At 48.3% G+C, this 17,929-nt stretch overlaps 1 protein-coding gene across 1 annotated transcript; it reads right to left on the bottom strand.

Annotated features, from left to right (window-relative positions):
* Nucleotides 1–256: 256 nt before the first annotated feature.
* On the bottom strand, nt 257–16,901 carry LOC122366759 (transcription factor Sox-10-like). The gene is made up of 6 exons (XM_043339314.1): nt 16,553–16,901; nt 12,018–12,161; nt 2,994–3,164; nt 2,431–2,573; nt 1,720–1,953; nt 257–1,400 (listed from the first exon to the last, which is right to left on the bottom strand). Exons 1-6 carry the CDS (start codon nt 16,666–16,668, stop codon nt 1,123–1,125), a joined length of 1,086 nt encoding a protein of 361 aa, XP_043195249.1. The 5' UTR covers nt 16,669–16,901; the 3' UTR covers nt 257–1,122.
* Between the last annotated feature and the right edge of the window lie 1,028 nt (nt 16,902–17,929).

The following is a 17,929-nucleotide window of genomic DNA, read 5'->3' as shown; positions in this document are numbered from 1 at the left end:
TAATGAAAAATATATAAGGAACACATTCATGACATTTGCAAGGTGATTGATATTTGTGCTGGTGTGAATGAAGTTGGTGTCTCGCAAGCTCAGATGCAGCTTAATTCTTTCGAAGAACATGTGATACAAACTGTGAAATTTATCAACGGCAATTTTTCCCTCGTATATTCAGGGCACAGATAAAACAACATATTTTTACAAGGTAAGAGATAGAGCAAATGACTATTCAATTGATAGGTTACCTGCAACTAAGCGCATCCATTGATCAGGAATTATGCGTTAGGCGACAAAAAGTTCTAAACTGCATGTCTCACATTCCCATCCAACCAAACAAACAACACACAAACACACTTTGACATAAGCTTATCGGAAAGCACAGATAAAACATGATCAACAATCTAACCGCATCAATTAAGCTTAACGAAAGAAGTCAACACATATCCATTTAATTCCTAACTGTCACAAACTGCCAACATAAAATCTGTACACACTGTGACCACACTAAAACTAATGCAACATTGGTTTTAGCAACGCTTAGTCAACACTTTAGCAGACGCACTCGCGCCATTTCTCTCGCGCCACATTCCACTCATCACCTCTGGTCCGGCTCATTACAAGCGTGCCATTTTGCACGCGCAGTTACCGACCGTTTTGGCACGTGGCATTCGGCACGTTTTGGCACGTGGCGGGTGGCGTTGTGACGTGCCAAAGCGTACACCGTTGTATCACTGAGTCTCTTCCAGTTTGTGTGGTCCTCCAGGCACTGAGTTTTAGAGCGAATTCTTCTCGGCTGATTGTGTACTGTATGGTAGTATTATTTCGTTGCATGCCATAACATTTTGTTGCAATATCTGCAGTGTTATGTAACACTTTGTTACAGCTTCAGACATTCCCCATAGTCGTTCAAGTCCGCTTCAACATTTGTGAACGAATGGCACCATTCGGTCGGAAACATGGCACATTTCAGCGACAATTTTAAAGGCAGAAAGTCTTCAATACAACAAGCTTAGGCATACAAATTACTAACAACACTCCCCAGTCCCATGACTCGAGTCCCATCTCTGACGTCATTTGCCACGCGAAACCCATCCGCTATTGGTCAACGCCATTTCTTTGACGTCATTACATAAAAGTCCATGGATCATTGGCGTCGTAAGATCGCTGGCTGGGGTACTGATACAGGTTCTGGTAGTACGCCATGTTTTCAGCTGAGTAGCCAGCTGACGGTGCTATCAGCTGACTGCTGAATGGCTGACCGCGATAAACGCGCTCTTCATGACCTCTGTACAGTCGATCGTCGTCGGGTTTGAAGCCGGTTTGACTGTAGAAGGCATCACAGGCCATCGCCTGAGGCAGCTGAGAGAGCTGAGAAGAGGCGACGCCGACCCCGCCGGAGCTGCCTGAAACGAGACAGATAAAATGTTAGATGATGAAGTGAGCGGAATCGTGTATTTTCTTGGAAGCTCGATACATGAGAAATTCGGCAAATTTTGTCACTGAATATTGACGTTTTAAATAAGTGTGAATCTTTTTTAAAGGACACAAAAATGAAGTTGTAAATACTCAAGTTAAAAAATTCGTTGCTGTATCATCACAGTGATCGCCATACTTAACGACAAAAAAAGCCAAACCTCGCATAATGATCAGTTTCAAACTCCAGAAACTTTCCTATCGCAGATCTCAATCTTCAACCTCCCTCCCCCCTAAAAAAAAACTCACCGGCGGCAGCGGCAGCGGCCGCGGCGGCCGCCTGGTGGCTGCGATACGAATCCTCCTTGGGCCAGGTGACCTTGGACGCGTCTTCAGGCGACGCCTGGGGCATTGTGGGTCGGCCGGCCGCCGAGGCGCACGCTGATTGGCTGGCGACTGCAGTGCATTGACCTCGAGCCAGGGCGCTGGCTGTGGGTCGCGTACCGTAGCAACTGAGGCCGCCGGGACTGCCCTGGAGGAAACCTGGGAGAGAGAGAGGACAGAGAGGGGGAGAAGATGTCAAGCGGGGCGGCCGGCTTACAGCTTGGGTGAGTGTGTGAACTTTGGCTGAACTTTGGCTGATACATGTGTGTGACGGGTGATGCTATTCACGTTTTATGTTCATATTACAAACGACCGTGTATGTCAGCAAAAACATTAATTATTGATGTTGTTCTTGCACTGCACCTTATACTTCATAGCGTATCAAGTGTTTTATTTTACCAATAAATTATGCTCAACTGAAAATCATCAATTGAGAAAGCACTGAACACTGAACAGCGGTGATTGAATATTTCCCTCCGATCGATGCCTCCCTTTTTAATTGCTTTATTTTCTCCAAAATATTGGGTAATATCTATATCACACAGCGGATTGAACAAATTTATTTAACTTAAAATGCCATAACTCATAATGTTGCTCTTTTATATTATTATTTCGTTACAAGACGACAGAACGTACCCATTGCCTGTTTGTTGTCCCGTAGCAGCTCCGCCTGGGGCGTGGTCGGCGGCGTGGGAGGGCCGTGACCTTGACCCTGACCTTGACCTTGGGAGGCCGCCAGTCGGGCCGCCTCGGCTGCCTCTTCCATGGTGTGTTGCCGACTGCGGTAGACGGGGAGATCATTGTTATGCTCTCATTACTTGGGGGGGGGGGGGGCTCCCCGGATTCATATGCGAGTTTTGAAAGGTCCGGATATCGTCAAAACTCCTTATTTGTTATTTCTATACATAACGGTAGATGCAATACTATATATATTTCTAAGATTCTGACAATGGAAAGGGAAAAGGCTCGTTGCTTTCCGTGGAATCCGCCGCTGATCACCTCCACCGGGTCAAAACATTTGTGAATAAAAGGATTCAGGCGCTGTTTACGTGCTAGCCTCAATCCCCATGTAACCGAATCAACAGCCTATTTCAACACAGCAATATGATTTTCTTACATTATCAAGGCTTCTACTTGACTCGTAGTTAACTAGTATTCCTCGGAATCGTATGCAAGTTGCCATGACAACGCCTGCTCACCTCGTATTGAACACAACCGTGTTCCCCTGCTGACTAGCAGCACAGGCGGGTCCTTTGAGGGCTTTTCGGCGTCGGGGCTGATACTTGTAGTCAGGATGATCCTTCTTATGCTGCCGTCGAAGTTTCTCTGCCTCCTCAATGAATGGTCGTTTGTCGGCATCGCTGAGCAGCCTGCGAAGGAAGAAAGGGTGTGGTAACGAGAAGGGGAGAAAGATGTAAAATATTGGGCATAGATAACATGAATCATGTCATGTTATTTATGTCTGGGGCTATGGGACAGCAGCAGTCTTCTGGGATTCATTTCATTCTGGGCGTTGTAGGCAAACAAAGTCTCGTAAGAGAGCATGCCCGACATTTTCGTTTTTTGTTTTAGGGGAGTTGATGCTCACTTATTATAGGCCCGGGTGCGTGGCGCTTCGCGTTTCGGAAGGCGTTTCGGAAGGCGTGCTCCCAACTGTTTGTGATTGGTACTTAAAATGGTCGCAGTCTATATGCTAAAACCGTTTTTCCATGACCCGAATATCACCTTTTTTCCTGGTCGGTCTTATTTTTCCCACGCCTAAACTGCCAGTACGCACACCTTTTACGTCACCAATGAACCACTAAGTCCGGTCCCCAACTGCCGTGCTTCGCTACGTGTGGGGTCACTTCGCGTGCCTATGGGCGCGCCAATATTGTCTCGACACACAGGGGGAGAGTCAATATCACTATCTACTTCTTTGTCACTGCGGCGGTCTCTGCAATGGCCCCGTATCTTTCAGCATGTGTGTTCTACTGATTGGAGCTGTTTGCTTTGCTTACACGACAGTCTTGGGAATAGAAGGTACGACGAACGTAGGAGAAAGGCGAGATGGATTGCAACTAGAAAAATGAGTAGGTAAATGAGTGTCGAAAAAAAGAAAAGAAGGAAAGCAAGAAAAAAGTCTGCTGATCACGGCGCAGCTAATTTGTGTAAGAATTGGGTGTAATTAAGGAATTTGTAAATGTCATATCTATTTAAAACGCTGTGATACTGAGATAAATTAAAGGAAAATGGGCTATCGTCACTTGTTTGGGGGGGGGGAGGGTGGGGACTTACATACAATTCTTCATTTTAATTGCCTTTATCAAATCGTATTGCAAGCAACCATCACTTGCAAACAAATACCTAGGATGTGCTCATCAGCGATTGTTATCTGTCGAGGCCAAACGATATCTCCAAGTTATGCGAAAAATGCCTCCGACTTCTGAAAGCCTCATGATACGAAATACCATGAATACCATGCACTATCTCAATCTCAAAGATCTACTGCATCCCATGCCGAAGTCATCTTGGTCGAAGTAATGGCGGGCTTATCTCGACGCGCCTTTTTCGATCAAAATTTACCCACCCCACTTAGCAGCGTGCTAAGTGTTACACTTGAGCCACCACTCCTCACTACATACACTCCGGTTCTCAACAACCTTCCGGACAGGCCTTTGATGTTGCGGGCGACTCCCTTTTCCTCGTTATCAGTACTGCACCTGGATCGATTACATCCAATTATCGCTTTTCAAATAGTTTTTTTTTTTACCGCCGAAAGAAGTGCATGCGATGTGTGCGCGGCGGTTGGGGTGGAACCCTTGAAGAAGGGGAAGAGTTTGCTAGAGAAATGTTTGCACGTGGTAAGCCGGAAGCACTCGTATGTCGGAGTAGACTGAAGATGCAAGCAGGTGTAGGACTCAAGTAGAAGGCATTCTAAGTTTCCACAGAAATCTACCAAATTCAAACTTGCACAGCATTCTGCTGCTTTTGAACCGTTTTTTCGATTCCAAAATGACTGCATGTCTAAAATCTTAAGTCTCTTTCATATGTAAGTCTGTACTACCACGGTAGAAAAGACCGTTACAAATACATAAAGAACGAAAAGACCGAAAGATCGAATTGGGAAATAGGATACACAAAGACCAAAGCGCTGCCTGAAAATTGATTGCTTACAGCAAATCGAAGACGTTCATCTTTACTGATCTTTACATGGCCTTGATCTTTTTTGATCCACGAGTCATCCTTCTTCATTGCAGTTTATGTACTCAAAACAGATAGTTCGGTGAGTCCCTTGCTTGTGCAATGTGCATGTCAGTCTTGATGACCTCTTAACCGACCCCAAATCTAGCCCCAGCAGTCTGGCCGTACCACCCCGACTAACCCTCCCCTCCCTGCATCTCATCCCACCCTGAGAGCCCCATGATAAACCTATCGTTACCTTCATGTGATTGTGACGCTGCCTGCACGAGGGGCTGGCTCCTATCAGGGAATGCCAAACGGAGACTTGAAACGTCACTTCGGAGCCTCTGAAGAGGCCTTTCTAGGAATAGGAGCTCTCCGAAATACTGGGTCGTCTTTGTGCGATTGAGGTGATTTTTTTGTATAGGTAGGAGTGGTGTGAGTTGATAACAATGTGTCAATAGGGTTATGGCGGCAACTGTTTGATCCAAGATGGGCGCTTGAGTGATTTTGCATGTAACACTCGTTCAACTGAGATTTGGTCGTAAGTTGCGGTCGCCATATTGGTTATGCTTATCAGACATGATATGTTGCAATTGAATTTGGTGCATTGTAAATAAAAAAACATATTTAGCCATAACATGAGTTTAGCATTTCATTTACTTTAGTGCATTTTAACACTTCTTTCTGTTACTTTAACCTAAGTATGTTTATTGCTAATGTTATGCAGCGTCTTTTGATAACTATCAATCCATAGTGAAAATGGAAAACAGAACAGCGAAGTTTGTACTCAACTCGATATGTACTTTATTCTAAAATCTTTCTGTTTTCACTAACTCGTGCAAAAAGATCATGTCCATGTTCAAAGGTTATAGTAACGCCTCCTAGCCAAACTAGATGAGAGATTAATTAGCAACACAGGCAGTGAAGCCTAAATGTCAACGTCTTCACGAGCACGTGGCCAGGGGAGGGTCATCCCCATCCTCACCCTCCGTCCCCTGACCGTCCCTGTCATAAAAACGGGACGGTACCGGGTGTGGCCCATTTAAAAGGCCGCTCGCGAGTCGGGAGCGTCCTCTGGCGAAGTATTTCTAACATGTGACACTTCGGCCGTTATGGGGCAAGCTAACACAACCATAGGCGTAGGAACAGGGGGGCCGGGGGGGTCATTCCCCTCCCCTCATTTTTCAGCCATTTTTTTTGCGTAAAATATTTATTCTTGATTTAAATACAAAACTAAGAGCAGGCAATGGTTCAGCAGGGTAAGATGAGCACAAAACTGCAGAGCATTTCTTCATAGGGGTATTGGGGCTCCCACAAAGCGACATTGAAGTTTCGCTACCCCCCCCCCCCCCACACCCACATACACTTTTGGTGAGGCTCCTACGCCCATGAACACAGCTCCGTATGGATGGACAATATTATTATACCATGCTGTTCTCACAGTGCGATATGGGTGTGAACATATATATGCAGTGATCACCATAGACACTTTCGGGCTTACAAAAGTCAGCTTATAAGAGACGTAAGTAGCAAATTGCGATATTTTGGCCAGTGAATAAAAGCTAGGCTGCTGTCAAACTCAAGCAAGTCAGTTGGAGCTGGTCGGATATCATAATTAGCTCAACTAGAAGAAATCACTGAATACGTTTTATATATAAAATAATTCCGAAAGGATCGATGGTGTAATTAAGTAAGCTTCATTGACTGATTCAATTTTGCCGCTAGTCATGGCTGTTTTAGCATAAATGCTAATGCACTAATTTCTTTGAAGCTTGCATCACCGCACTAACCAGCACTGCCAAATAATAAGGTCTACTTTTCCGCCGCCCCAGACATTCTCACAATCAGTCCAGCACTCGTTGACAGTAAGCGGCGACCCATAACACGATTATTTTACACTTACCCCTGTGATCTTTACCATCCACCACCTCGACCAAACGAGAACACCGTGTTTTTGGAAGAAAAGACAGCTTTTCGGACTGTTTGATCCAGCCCAGCCCAGTAGGTTTGTTGGTTTAGCAAGTGGTGGCTCAAGGGAGAGAGCGTGTCGCGCTAGAAATGTCACCGGGAAGGGAGACAGACTCCACCGTCATGTCGGCCATTTTGTCGGAGTGGTTGCAACATCGCATCAACAGGAGGAGCCTTACATATGATGTCAGCGCATGCTGACGACATGCATCATGCATGTGTGATAGCGCTATTCTGGAAAATGTGGGAAAATTGGGTTTGGGAAAATTGGAAAATTTGCCCCTATTTTGGAAAATACGGGCAATCATCGCACTTTCATCTCCCCGTCATCTTAGTTTTATTTTCCGATGAAATGAACCCTGTCTTTTCAGGCACCCATTTCATGTCAGGCACCCATTTCATGTCTGCTTACTCATATTCTCGATAGCTCTTGGTAGGCTAGACTGACTTTGCCTATTTTGTTATGGTCATGTGATTTGAATTTTCACCACCATTTTGTCTTTATTTGTAGAAAATATTTGCCGCAGCGCTACCGTAACATCCGTAGTTCCTCTGCTCCTGATTCCCACAGCGCGCACTCGTGTATCTCTATTCTATATCTCCCCACTGACATCTCATCCCTCTTCTCTTACAACTTTCCCGCGCCGCCGCACGCCGCCCCCGCGCCACCACACGCCACCACACGCCGCCGTGCGCCAGTTCACGTCTCAATCGCGGCCGCGTCACCAGTCGCAGACGCGCCATCCATAGTGGCGCGCCGGCCAAAGTCGCGCCATTTCTCAGCGCCGTTCGCGCCCTTTTTTTCGTGCCGCGCTTCGCCGAGCGGCCGACATTTCGCGGCGGGCGCGCGGTGGGAGACTCAGCGGGGCCTCTCTGGTCGCTCGTGGGGACCCAGCGGGGCCCAGCAGGGACAGGGAGGGGTCACGCGGGGAGGATGAAAGCCAGAGAAGACCCCCGCTGTCCCGACAGCTTGCTCAATGACCGCGTAACGCGGCCAGAGACGCCGGTGATCGGCAAAGTCGGCCCCCAACCGGCGCGGACGGTTTGCGCGGGCGCTACCTCTGCCTCAGCCGCGCAGCAGTGGCCGCACTAATACACACCAGTGACTAGTGAGAATTTGGCGCGGGCACGGCGCAGGTGCGGCAAAGGTGGCGCGGGGGCGGCGAGGGTGGCGCGGGAGGGGTGTGGGTGAGTAAGTAGAGCACTGGTGAAGGGCCGTGGTTGCCGGTCAGTCGAAGCCCTCGACACGTGCCAGTCATGGGTCTGAAGGTGAATGGAATGCGCCGGAGAAAGTGTTCGAGAACACCAGGGGCGGATCCAGGAAAACTCCAAGGGGAGGGTCATGAATCGAAGTGGTGCCCCTACCTATACCCAAAATTAAAAACTCAACGGATTTCGTCCACTTTATTTTGGTGGTGCCCCCATTTTCAGTTTTTTTTCTTTTTAATTTTTATTTTTAGTCAGTATCTTAACTTTTGCCACAACCACATTTACCAATTGTAAGCAAGTATATATGAATGTGCTATGTGTATATATGTTGTGGACGCTGATTAGTGAGTACTTACCAGGAACGTTATCAGGTAAGCAAATCGTTGTCAGTCCGACGAACTTGACCCTGGCGTCTAAAGGGTCTGTCCTTGACACTTCAGGCTTGTCAGGGGCACCAAAGTCCTTCCAGGGACACCACAAACCTGTCAGGGGCACCTACGGCCTTGTAGGGGCGCCACAGGCCCGCCAGGAAGCAGGGGCACCACAGGTCTAGCAAGTATACACGACAGGCCTGTCAGGGGCACAACGGGCCTGTTGGGCCCATGAGCACCCCTAGGGGCAGGGGCACCACAGTCCTTCCAGGGGCACCGCAGGCCTGTGAGGGGCACCAGCGGCCTAGCAGGGGCACCAGTCAACACAGGCCTGCCAGGGGCACCACAGACCTGCCAGGGGCACCAGAGGCCTGCCAGGAGCACCACCGACCTTGCAGGGGTAACTTGGGCCTGTCAGGGGCACCACGGGCCTGTCGAGAGGCACTTCAGGCTTTTCAGGGGCACCATAGTCCTCGGCCGGGCGCAGGGGTAGCAGGGGCACCAGAGGCCTGCCAGGGGCACTACAGGCCTAGCAAGGGCACCACTGGTCTATCAGGGGCACCACGAGCCTGTCATAGCCAGGCATCTCAGGCTTGTCAAGGCCCAGGGGCACCACAGGTCTGTGAGGGGCACCAGCGACCTAGCAGGGGCACCAGTCAACACAGGTCTGCCAGGGGCGCCACAGACCTGCCAGGGGCACCACAGACCTGCCAGGGGCACCAGAGGTCTGCCAGGGGCACCACCGGCCTTGCAGGGGCACCTTGGGCCTGTCAGGGGCACCACGGGCCTGTCGAGAGGCACTTCAGGCTTTTCAGGGGCACCATAGTCCTCGGCCGGGCGCAGGGGTAGCAGGGGCACCAGAGGCCTGCCAGGGGCACTACAGGCCTAGCAAGGGCACCACTGGTCTATCAGGGGCACCACGAGCCTGTCATAGCCAGGCATCTCAGGCTTGTCAAGGCCCAGGGGCACCACAGGTCTGTGAGGGGCACCAGCGACCTAGCAGGGGCACCAGTCAACACAGGTCTGCCAGGGGCGCCACAGACCTGCCAGGGGCACCACAGACCTGCCAGGGGCACCAGAGGTCTGCCAGGGGCACCACCGGCCTTGCAGAGGCACCTTGGGCCTGTCAGGGGTACCACGGGCCTGCCGAGGGGCACTTCAGACTTTTCAGGGGCACCTTGGGCCTGTCAGGGGCACCACGGGCCTGCCGAGGGGCACTTCAGACTTTTCAGGGGCACCAGTCCTCTTAGGGCGCAGGGGTACCAGCGGCCTAGCAAGGGCACCAGAGGCCTGCCAGGGGCACCACAGGCCTAACAAGGGCACCACGGGCCTGTCAGGGGCACCTCAGGGTTGTCAGGGCCCAGGGACACCACAGTCCTTCCAAGGGCACCGCAAACCTGTCAGGGGCACCAGAGGCCTGCCAGGGGCACCACAGGCCTGCCAGGGGCACCACAGGCCCAGCAAGGCACCACTGGCCTGTCATGGCCGGGCACCTCAGGCTTGTCAGGGCCCAGGGGCACCACAGTCCTTCCAGGGGCATTACAAGCCTGTCAGGGGCACCAGAGGCCTAGCAAGGGCACCACAGGCCTACCATGGACACCACAGGCCTGCCAGGGGCACCACCGGCCTTGCAGGGGCGCCTCAGGCCTGTCAGGGGCACCACGTCCCTGCCGGGGACACTTCAGGCTTGTCAGGGGCGTTACAGTCCTGTCAGGGCCCAGGGGCACCAGGCCCGTGGTGTCCCTGCTAGGCCTGTGGTGCCCCTGGTGGTCCTGTGGTGCCCCTGTCAGGACTGTGATACCCCTGATAGGCCGGTGGTGCCCCTGGCAGGTCTTTGGGCCCCCGGGCCTCAAGGGGGGGGCCATGACCCATGTGACCCCCCCCTTGGATCCGCCCCTGGAGAACACCCGGTGTCAGCTCTAGATGAGCATATTTATCTTATTCTTATTCTTCTCACCAGCTTACACCACCGCCAATCTCATGCTGCGTTTTCATTCTATGATTCCCTGTTCGTTTCTTCGAATGGTAGATTTGTGGTCCGACCCCGCCATTGCGTTTTTACTTTTTACGTTACCTAGAAGCATGCTGTGCCGCAACACTTTTGTGTCGTGCGGGTCAGCCTACCTACTGCTGGAGCCGGCGAAACCGGCTGGCGCCGTGCGCTGGGCTGAGCTTTTGGCAAATTGACCGCTGCGCGAGAACCTTTTTCACGCTTTCTGATTCTCGCTGGTCTTACTTTGTCTTGTGGATTCATCTATCTTTCATTTAATTAGTCAGCTCACAACTCATTCATCTCAACAAGTTTACTAACCCATGAAACAAGGAACTAAATCAATGCATTCAGCTATTAAAAAATACTTTGGTTAAAGGGAGATAATGACCTTTTTCCACAAAATCTGAGTTAGGACCATTTTCTGACAAAACACAACAAGTTATAATGTAAATTAAAACCATTTTGCTCAATTCGGTACCCTGCCGCAAATATCTCAACTTGAAGTCACGTTAGCGGGGAGCGCTGAAAATGACCGTTGAATAAGTACTTACATCACTTTTTGGTACTTGCATGTAATTTTGTAAAATGAGCGTATTCCTTACATTTGATCTTCATCACATCTAGTTAGTTAATGGTCGTCTATAGTGCCTTCAAAAGATATTCATGGTTTGGGGGTAGTTTATGTCTAAATTTACGCAACTATTTTTCCTGTTCATCATCTGACGCCATATGCTGCTATTTTAGTAGCAACGACTCAATTTTGAATCGGTCCCGCCGACTGCACAATAAAAGAAGATAGATACAACACTTTTGCGGCATCACTGAAAAACTTATGCAGTACTGTTATCAAAATTCTCATAACATCGTTCGACAAACCTGAAGTCTTATTGAAATAAATATTCTTGTATTTTTCGCTTCAGGCTCTGACGCCAAAATAATGAATTTCGTAGTCGCAATCGCAAGATTTGGCTGCGTTTCTGGCGCATGCCGTTCATTTGTGGCGCAAAATAATACTTGCAAACAAAGAAGAGTAGGCACTATGTACCCCCGAATTAGAATCTAATTAATTCTAAACCGAATTAACTCTAATTCAAATTAGAATCCTTACAACCAAGCAACGACAAGGCGATAAAATAAACAAAAACCCAAGCGTCGCTGTTTGAAACAAAAGCGCCATATACTGCGACTTTTTATAGAGAAGGACAACGCATTTCGGTGGGTGTTACAAGTACTGCAAGTACTGCTTCTTTTTGCAAAAATGAAAACCTTTTTCACATACGAAAATGTGCTAGGAAATTTTCATATTTTATAGAAACTACAGTAGAAATAGTATAGATGTCGAGTAATTTTTATTTAAGAAAAAAGAAAGCTCATTATCTCCCTTTAAAACATAGCCGAACGGACTAAAGAGCATGCATGCTACCCAGTACCCACTTATCCCATATAGCAAGCATCCCCAACTGTCCCTTTCCTTTTACTCAGTATTGTTTCAAATCATCACGTGCTGCCCTCCTTACCTCCACAGTTTGCCGAGCGTCTTGCTAAGTTCGGCGTTGTGTAGCTGCGGATACTGGTCGGCCAGCTTCTTTCTCGCCGCTTGCGCCCACACCATGAAGGCGTTCATCGGTCTCTTCACGTGGGATCGACCTCGGCCGGATGCTCTGAGGTAAGGAAAAACACGGGGAGTGGGGTAAGTACATATTAGATACAAACGACCCTCTATATTCTTATGGTCATAAATGACCCCAGTTGAAATCAGAACACATTCATTTTTTTCTCAAACATTGAGATAGTCCAGTGATCCATTCGATTTCACAGAAATTCATTATCGTTTATCTGAACTTAAATTTTGATGCCGTCTCCACATTTCCTGCCAATTTCTCTCCTTCCTGCTTTCTGTCTATGTCTCTCTGTCTCTGTCTCTGTCTCTGTCTCTGTCTCTGTCTGTCTCTCTCTCTCTCTCTCTCTCTCTCTCTCTCTCTCTCTCTCTCTCTCTCTCTCTCCCTCTCCCTCTCTCTCTCTCCCTCTCTCTCTCTTTATTTTTTTCCTTCTCTCTCCCCCCTTTCCACACAATCATCTCAACGCAGACCGTTCCGCTTTTATCATCCCCTGCTCTTTTTCGCCCAATTTTATCAGAATTTCTCATCATTATCTTCACATCGCCGCCCTGAGACCACGCGTATATCCCTCTCACGGTGGTCCGTCGCGTCGGCCGCCCATTCCAAACACGTGTTTCCATTACCCAGTGACGTCATATTGTGCGGCTGGCCTGTGATCACTGCGGCATGGCCCGTTACCTACCCCGCTGGCACCGTGTCACAGACCCCATTCATAGAAACGAAACCGAAAATCCACGAACGTCCGTTTCCTCTTCTCGTAATTCATAGTCAATGAATAAAAACCACAGATTTTGTGTCTTCATTATGACTGAAATTAAGCATTTACCACAAATTCACGCGGACAAGTTTTGGTCGTTTGTCATAAACCGAGTGATTTATTGGTCTTGCAAGACTGCGAGCATTAAATCGTCCTACAGAGCCGCACTGGTGGCCGAGGTTGATGATGGAAGCTGTCACCAGAGTTCTTTTAAGCCGGCGGCTGGCTTCGCTTGGCTGCTGGAGCGTCACTGCAGTCAGTCACTGGTTGTCGCACAGGTAAACTCGGGTGTTTTATTGTAGGAGACAGATTACCTGCTCTGGAGAGCGGGAAATGGGACCGGAGTGAGCGCGGAGAGAGAGAGAGAGAGAGAGAGAGAGAGAGAGAGAGAGAGAGAGAGAGAGAGAGAGAGAGAGAGAGAGGGGGGAGAGAATTGCGTGAGAAATGAATGACGCACGAGGGACTGCGTATAAGAGCGAATGGCAAACTCTTCCTACGGACTGAATCTGGCATAGCTGATCTTCAGCCTGCGTGGCTGCATCGGCACCATTTATTTTTCAATTATTCTTTGCCTGATGAAGCAATTCGTCTCAGAGCATCATGCAATGTGAAAATATTGGAGGTTGAAACTGATCAATGCGGTAATTGCTCTCTCACGTTTCACAAATGATCCCAGAATCCTTCTCTCGCCGACTGATCCCAGAATCCTTCTATCATCCGTCGCACATCCAGAACACTATACTCGACAATGAGTTATGACAGATGGGTAAAAGCTAGGATGACCCGCCTGCTCCGCAAAGCAAGGAAGGGTTTTTCAACCCATGGACGATGGGTTGGTTCCGTGTCGATCTGTGTCCCTTTGCCGAGAAGGAAAAAAAAAAATGAAATAGATATATAATCATATATAGAAATATTTTCGTTCGATTGTTTCTTGGCGACCAAACATTTTGGAAAAAAATATCCATCGACTCGAAGTGCCCGTATCGGATTATTATTTACCATGTGTGCTACCTGGGAGGGATTCGAAAACTGAATTCAAGGTTATTGAAAGCCGTCAATGAATTTCGGCGAAACATAGATAAATAATGGTTTGGAACATGCATTCAACGGTTTTTTATTTTGACTGCCAACCGTATCAGGTTAAGCAGCATAGTCAGTGTAACTAACAAGGTGGGAAATAATTGATCGACATCATTTTCTTGAGATGGTAGCAGCTTGACGTCGATCATTTCGCTTTTCACATTTTTTCCTTGAGCGACGGTAGGTTTATCTTGCAAATAGACTAATTTTAATTCGTTCCGTCCGACGGTCATCTGAACACAGCATAAATTCCACACACACACACACACACACACAAAAACACTAAAGACGATAATTAACAAAAGAAACATCACTGCTTGCACGCGACGCATGTTACCCTCTGCATGTCGCACTATTCGATGACCCTCTCAATTTTCAACACCATGGTATTTCCCCTGCCAATCGGACGCCCGGTTACCGAGATATTGCGCAGGGACCTGACGCGTGTGGGCCAAATTTAGCTGTTTTCGGCCGATTTCGCATGCCGATTTTTACATATAAAGTCTATGACGCGAATTTGCACTTTTGGACACGCGTCACGCGCTCCCTATCGACCCGATCGAGCTTAGCTCCTTCAAAGGCACGTCGCGCATCCTTGATCTAATAAGTGGTGCAAATCCCCCGCGCTAGGCGCAACGGTTTGGCTTATAAAGCCGGGAGCATAGGACGGTATAGGGGAATCTCGACCACGGCAGGTGCACCCACTTCCATCAACGTAAAACCATCTTACGTTACTGACCCGCTACTTTTGGTCGTTTGAGCTGATGGTAAATTGCTAACTTATAACTGGAACAGAGGATTAGGGGCTCTAATGATGCTTGAGCAATTAGTAGGTACCCCGACCCCATGAATGCCAGAAGATTCTATACCATTGAAATGCTATACATATGTACATATGTACACATGCATTAATGTGCCTAATTTCTTCGAGAGACATCTATCCAAAATTTGACACGAACATGATTGCTTGGACAGCATAGTTACTGGGAAACCAGCAACTTCACCACGCAATAATTGACTGTGCCATGAGACAGGTGATGAAAAAAACCCACAATTTCATGTTTTCACGGTTATTCATCAATCAGGAACCAATATCATATTTTTATATAACTTGTTGTAGAGAACTATCACCATTAGAGCTGCGCTGTCGATTTATGTTCGGTGACTACGACTCCGATTCCGACTGCGGCTTCCAAAATCAGATAAACTCCAACTCCGACTCCAATGCCGGGCAAAACTGACGGCTCCGACCGACTTCAACTCCGACTTCGACTCCGCAGCCCTAGCGGGACTGCGGAGGCGATGGATTTTCGGTGACTCCGACTCGAACTCCGACTCAGGCTGTCAGATCGACTCCGACTCTGATCAGAACTGTGGACTCTGATTGACTCCGACTCCGACTCCACAGCCCTGGTCGTCAATGACCGGTATTGACGTTGCTTTGTCCAGAAAAAGAAAAATCCAGAAAATTTGCTGTCTATAATGCATTATTTGATTTTCAAAAATATATACATAAAGCATGAAAGTTGTAGAACGATTAGCAAAAACGGCGTTCATTCGTCTCTCCTAGTGAACAGTCAATCACCCTTGTGTTAGTTGGACACAGATAGGTACTGGTATTTTCCAGGCTGCCGTTTGATCTTTTCGATATTGTTGCATTCAGCTTGTAGTTTTTTTCATGTGCGATTGATATGAGATTGATTAAAGTGAATGTGCCAACGCATGTTAATCTCACACTTTGTTCCAGCATACAATTATAATCACAGAATAGGCACAATTATATACTCGTAAGGTCCTGGAATGGCCGTCGTCTCAGAAGACCAACCAACGACGACCAAAACACATGAAATTATGCATCCGTTTTTCCATATCATTATTTGATTTTCTACCTCGCTACAGCCTACAATTGTACGTACGTCCATCTACCCCGAATTTCAGGTCTCCTTAGTTGTGATCTGGGTTTAAGTCGGTCTCTAACCATCTCGGACTGCCAAACCACAATGTCGCCTCGCACTATAGATGGCATGACGGCCGACATGAGTGCAACAGCGAAGCCCTTCAACCGCCAGCATTTAGCAACTCAATGGATATACGGATCAGTTATCGAATTACTCGAATAATGATTTGATGAATTTGTATAAACGTCTGTGGACTGTTTAGCTGAAAATGGTAATTTCAACGAGAAGTTCAAATGTTTGATGCCATATACATATTCAGATGACATATGTGTGCAAATTCCTGTTGAAAGGCGTATTGCAAATGTACTTTATCCCCATCAATTATAAAAGTTATCGCTTGATTTTATTCAGCCGTCCAGGCTTCAGTATAATGCTTCAGTTTTCACTCACCACCAGTTAACTTCAAGTCCCAGTTCAAAAGCAGCCCAAAGCTGCACCAGAGAAATTTACCACAAAGGCACTCCGTTACTTTTTAGCAGCACATCACTAAACCTCAACGGCACTCTCGACACTTTCCAGCTTCCTCTGCAAGCACCCGCACACCTCAATGTCACCCCGCGATAGCTCACTGCACTGAGAACCCAACAACAACCCTCAGTACCTTCAGCACCCCTCAGCACCCCCCAGAAAGCACTCACCTGTTCAGCATAGGCACCAGGGTCCAATCGTATCCCTCCAACACTTTGGAGACGGCCTCATAGATGCCCTTGTCCCCCTCATCGCTAGCTTCACTGGTCGGAGTTGCCGCAGCCATAGCTGGACAATCACACAGTCTCACAGTTCAGCCACGCGCGGCGAGCGGAGACGGTCACAGCGCACCACGCTAGAACGCGACGATTGTGACGCGCCCGCGTCCCACAACAGTGTCTATGTCGGTGGACGCTGAATGCTCTGTTGACGCGTCCAGGGGTGGTCAACCAGGCTTTGTGTCACCGAGGGCCGGGAGATGAACGCGCGTCTGTGCCCGCCGCAGGACTAAATAAAGACGGTCTTTCTTGGGAGGAGTTATTTATTAACCGTACGGCGGCGGTTAGGCTCCGCCCACCCGGCCGACGCCAGCCAATCGCTGCGCGGCGGCCGCTCGGAAAGAAATCACCGCAGAATGGCGAGCGGTGATTGGTCGAGAGGGCGTTCCGCTGACCAATTGTGACGGGGTGGATTAAGAATGCAGATTACGGACATTGGTTATGTTTGCTCGAAATCGGTTCGGCCACCAAGCGTGATGTCCGGTCTCGCACGGTTCTCACGGCTAGTTTCGGAAACACCCGAAACGTCGCGTTTTGCCCGTCTGTGAATTTAGCGTTGATAGTGCCCGGGTGCCGGCCCAAGATAACGGAATCAACGCACTGCCTGTGATTTCATTGTGCCTGTGTTTGAGCGTACTTGATGGCAGGTAAAGCGGATTCGAGTGCCGGCTGCCTACGCTGATGTAACACGGTTTGAAATTGTGCGTATTTCAAGAGGCTGCTGACGAGGGTTCTGGGATTTATTTATTTTCAAATCGTGTTGAAATGTTTGTCAAATGAAAGCTGGTTTACACACCCGTGTTCACCGCCATTGCCGAGTTGTGTAGGCAATGGTTTGCTATTGAAATTAGCCATGTGGACAAAGTTGCTCAGTTTTGGTTTAGTGCATTCCATGCATGTCAGGTAAATGTGTCTATAAATGGCGTTACCCGTTTGGGATTACTGCATACGAAATTGAGGCAAGAATGAATGTAGCTCTGCATCCCACATGGTGCATCCCACATGGTGCAAACTCCGAGTGAACACGTTCATGAATATCGATAAACACGAAAAGATCTTTCCGACTCGAGACATGGATATACAGCTCTTGTAACCGCAGGAATATTTGCAATTTGCATGTTCTCTTGAAGGAAAACCGTTGCCCTTAAAATCAATACAGGTATCGTAATGAACACTTCTCTTGCAGTCCTATTCGAACGCAAACTGTGGCTCAATATGTGGGACAACTCCGTGACTTGTGTTCGGGTCTCGGGGTGATAAAAATTCCTC

The sequence above is a fragment of the Amphibalanus amphitrite genome, unplaced genomic scaffold, assembly GCF_019059575.1.
Source record: "Amphibalanus amphitrite isolate SeventyFive unplaced genomic scaffold, NRLGWU_Aamphi_draft 000829F_arrow, whole genome shotgun sequence".
Lineage (NCBI taxonomy): Eukaryota > Metazoa > Arthropoda > Thecostraca > Balanomorpha > Balanidae > Amphibalanus > Amphibalanus amphitrite.
This window is presented reverse-complemented; position numbering and strand designations above follow the sequence as displayed.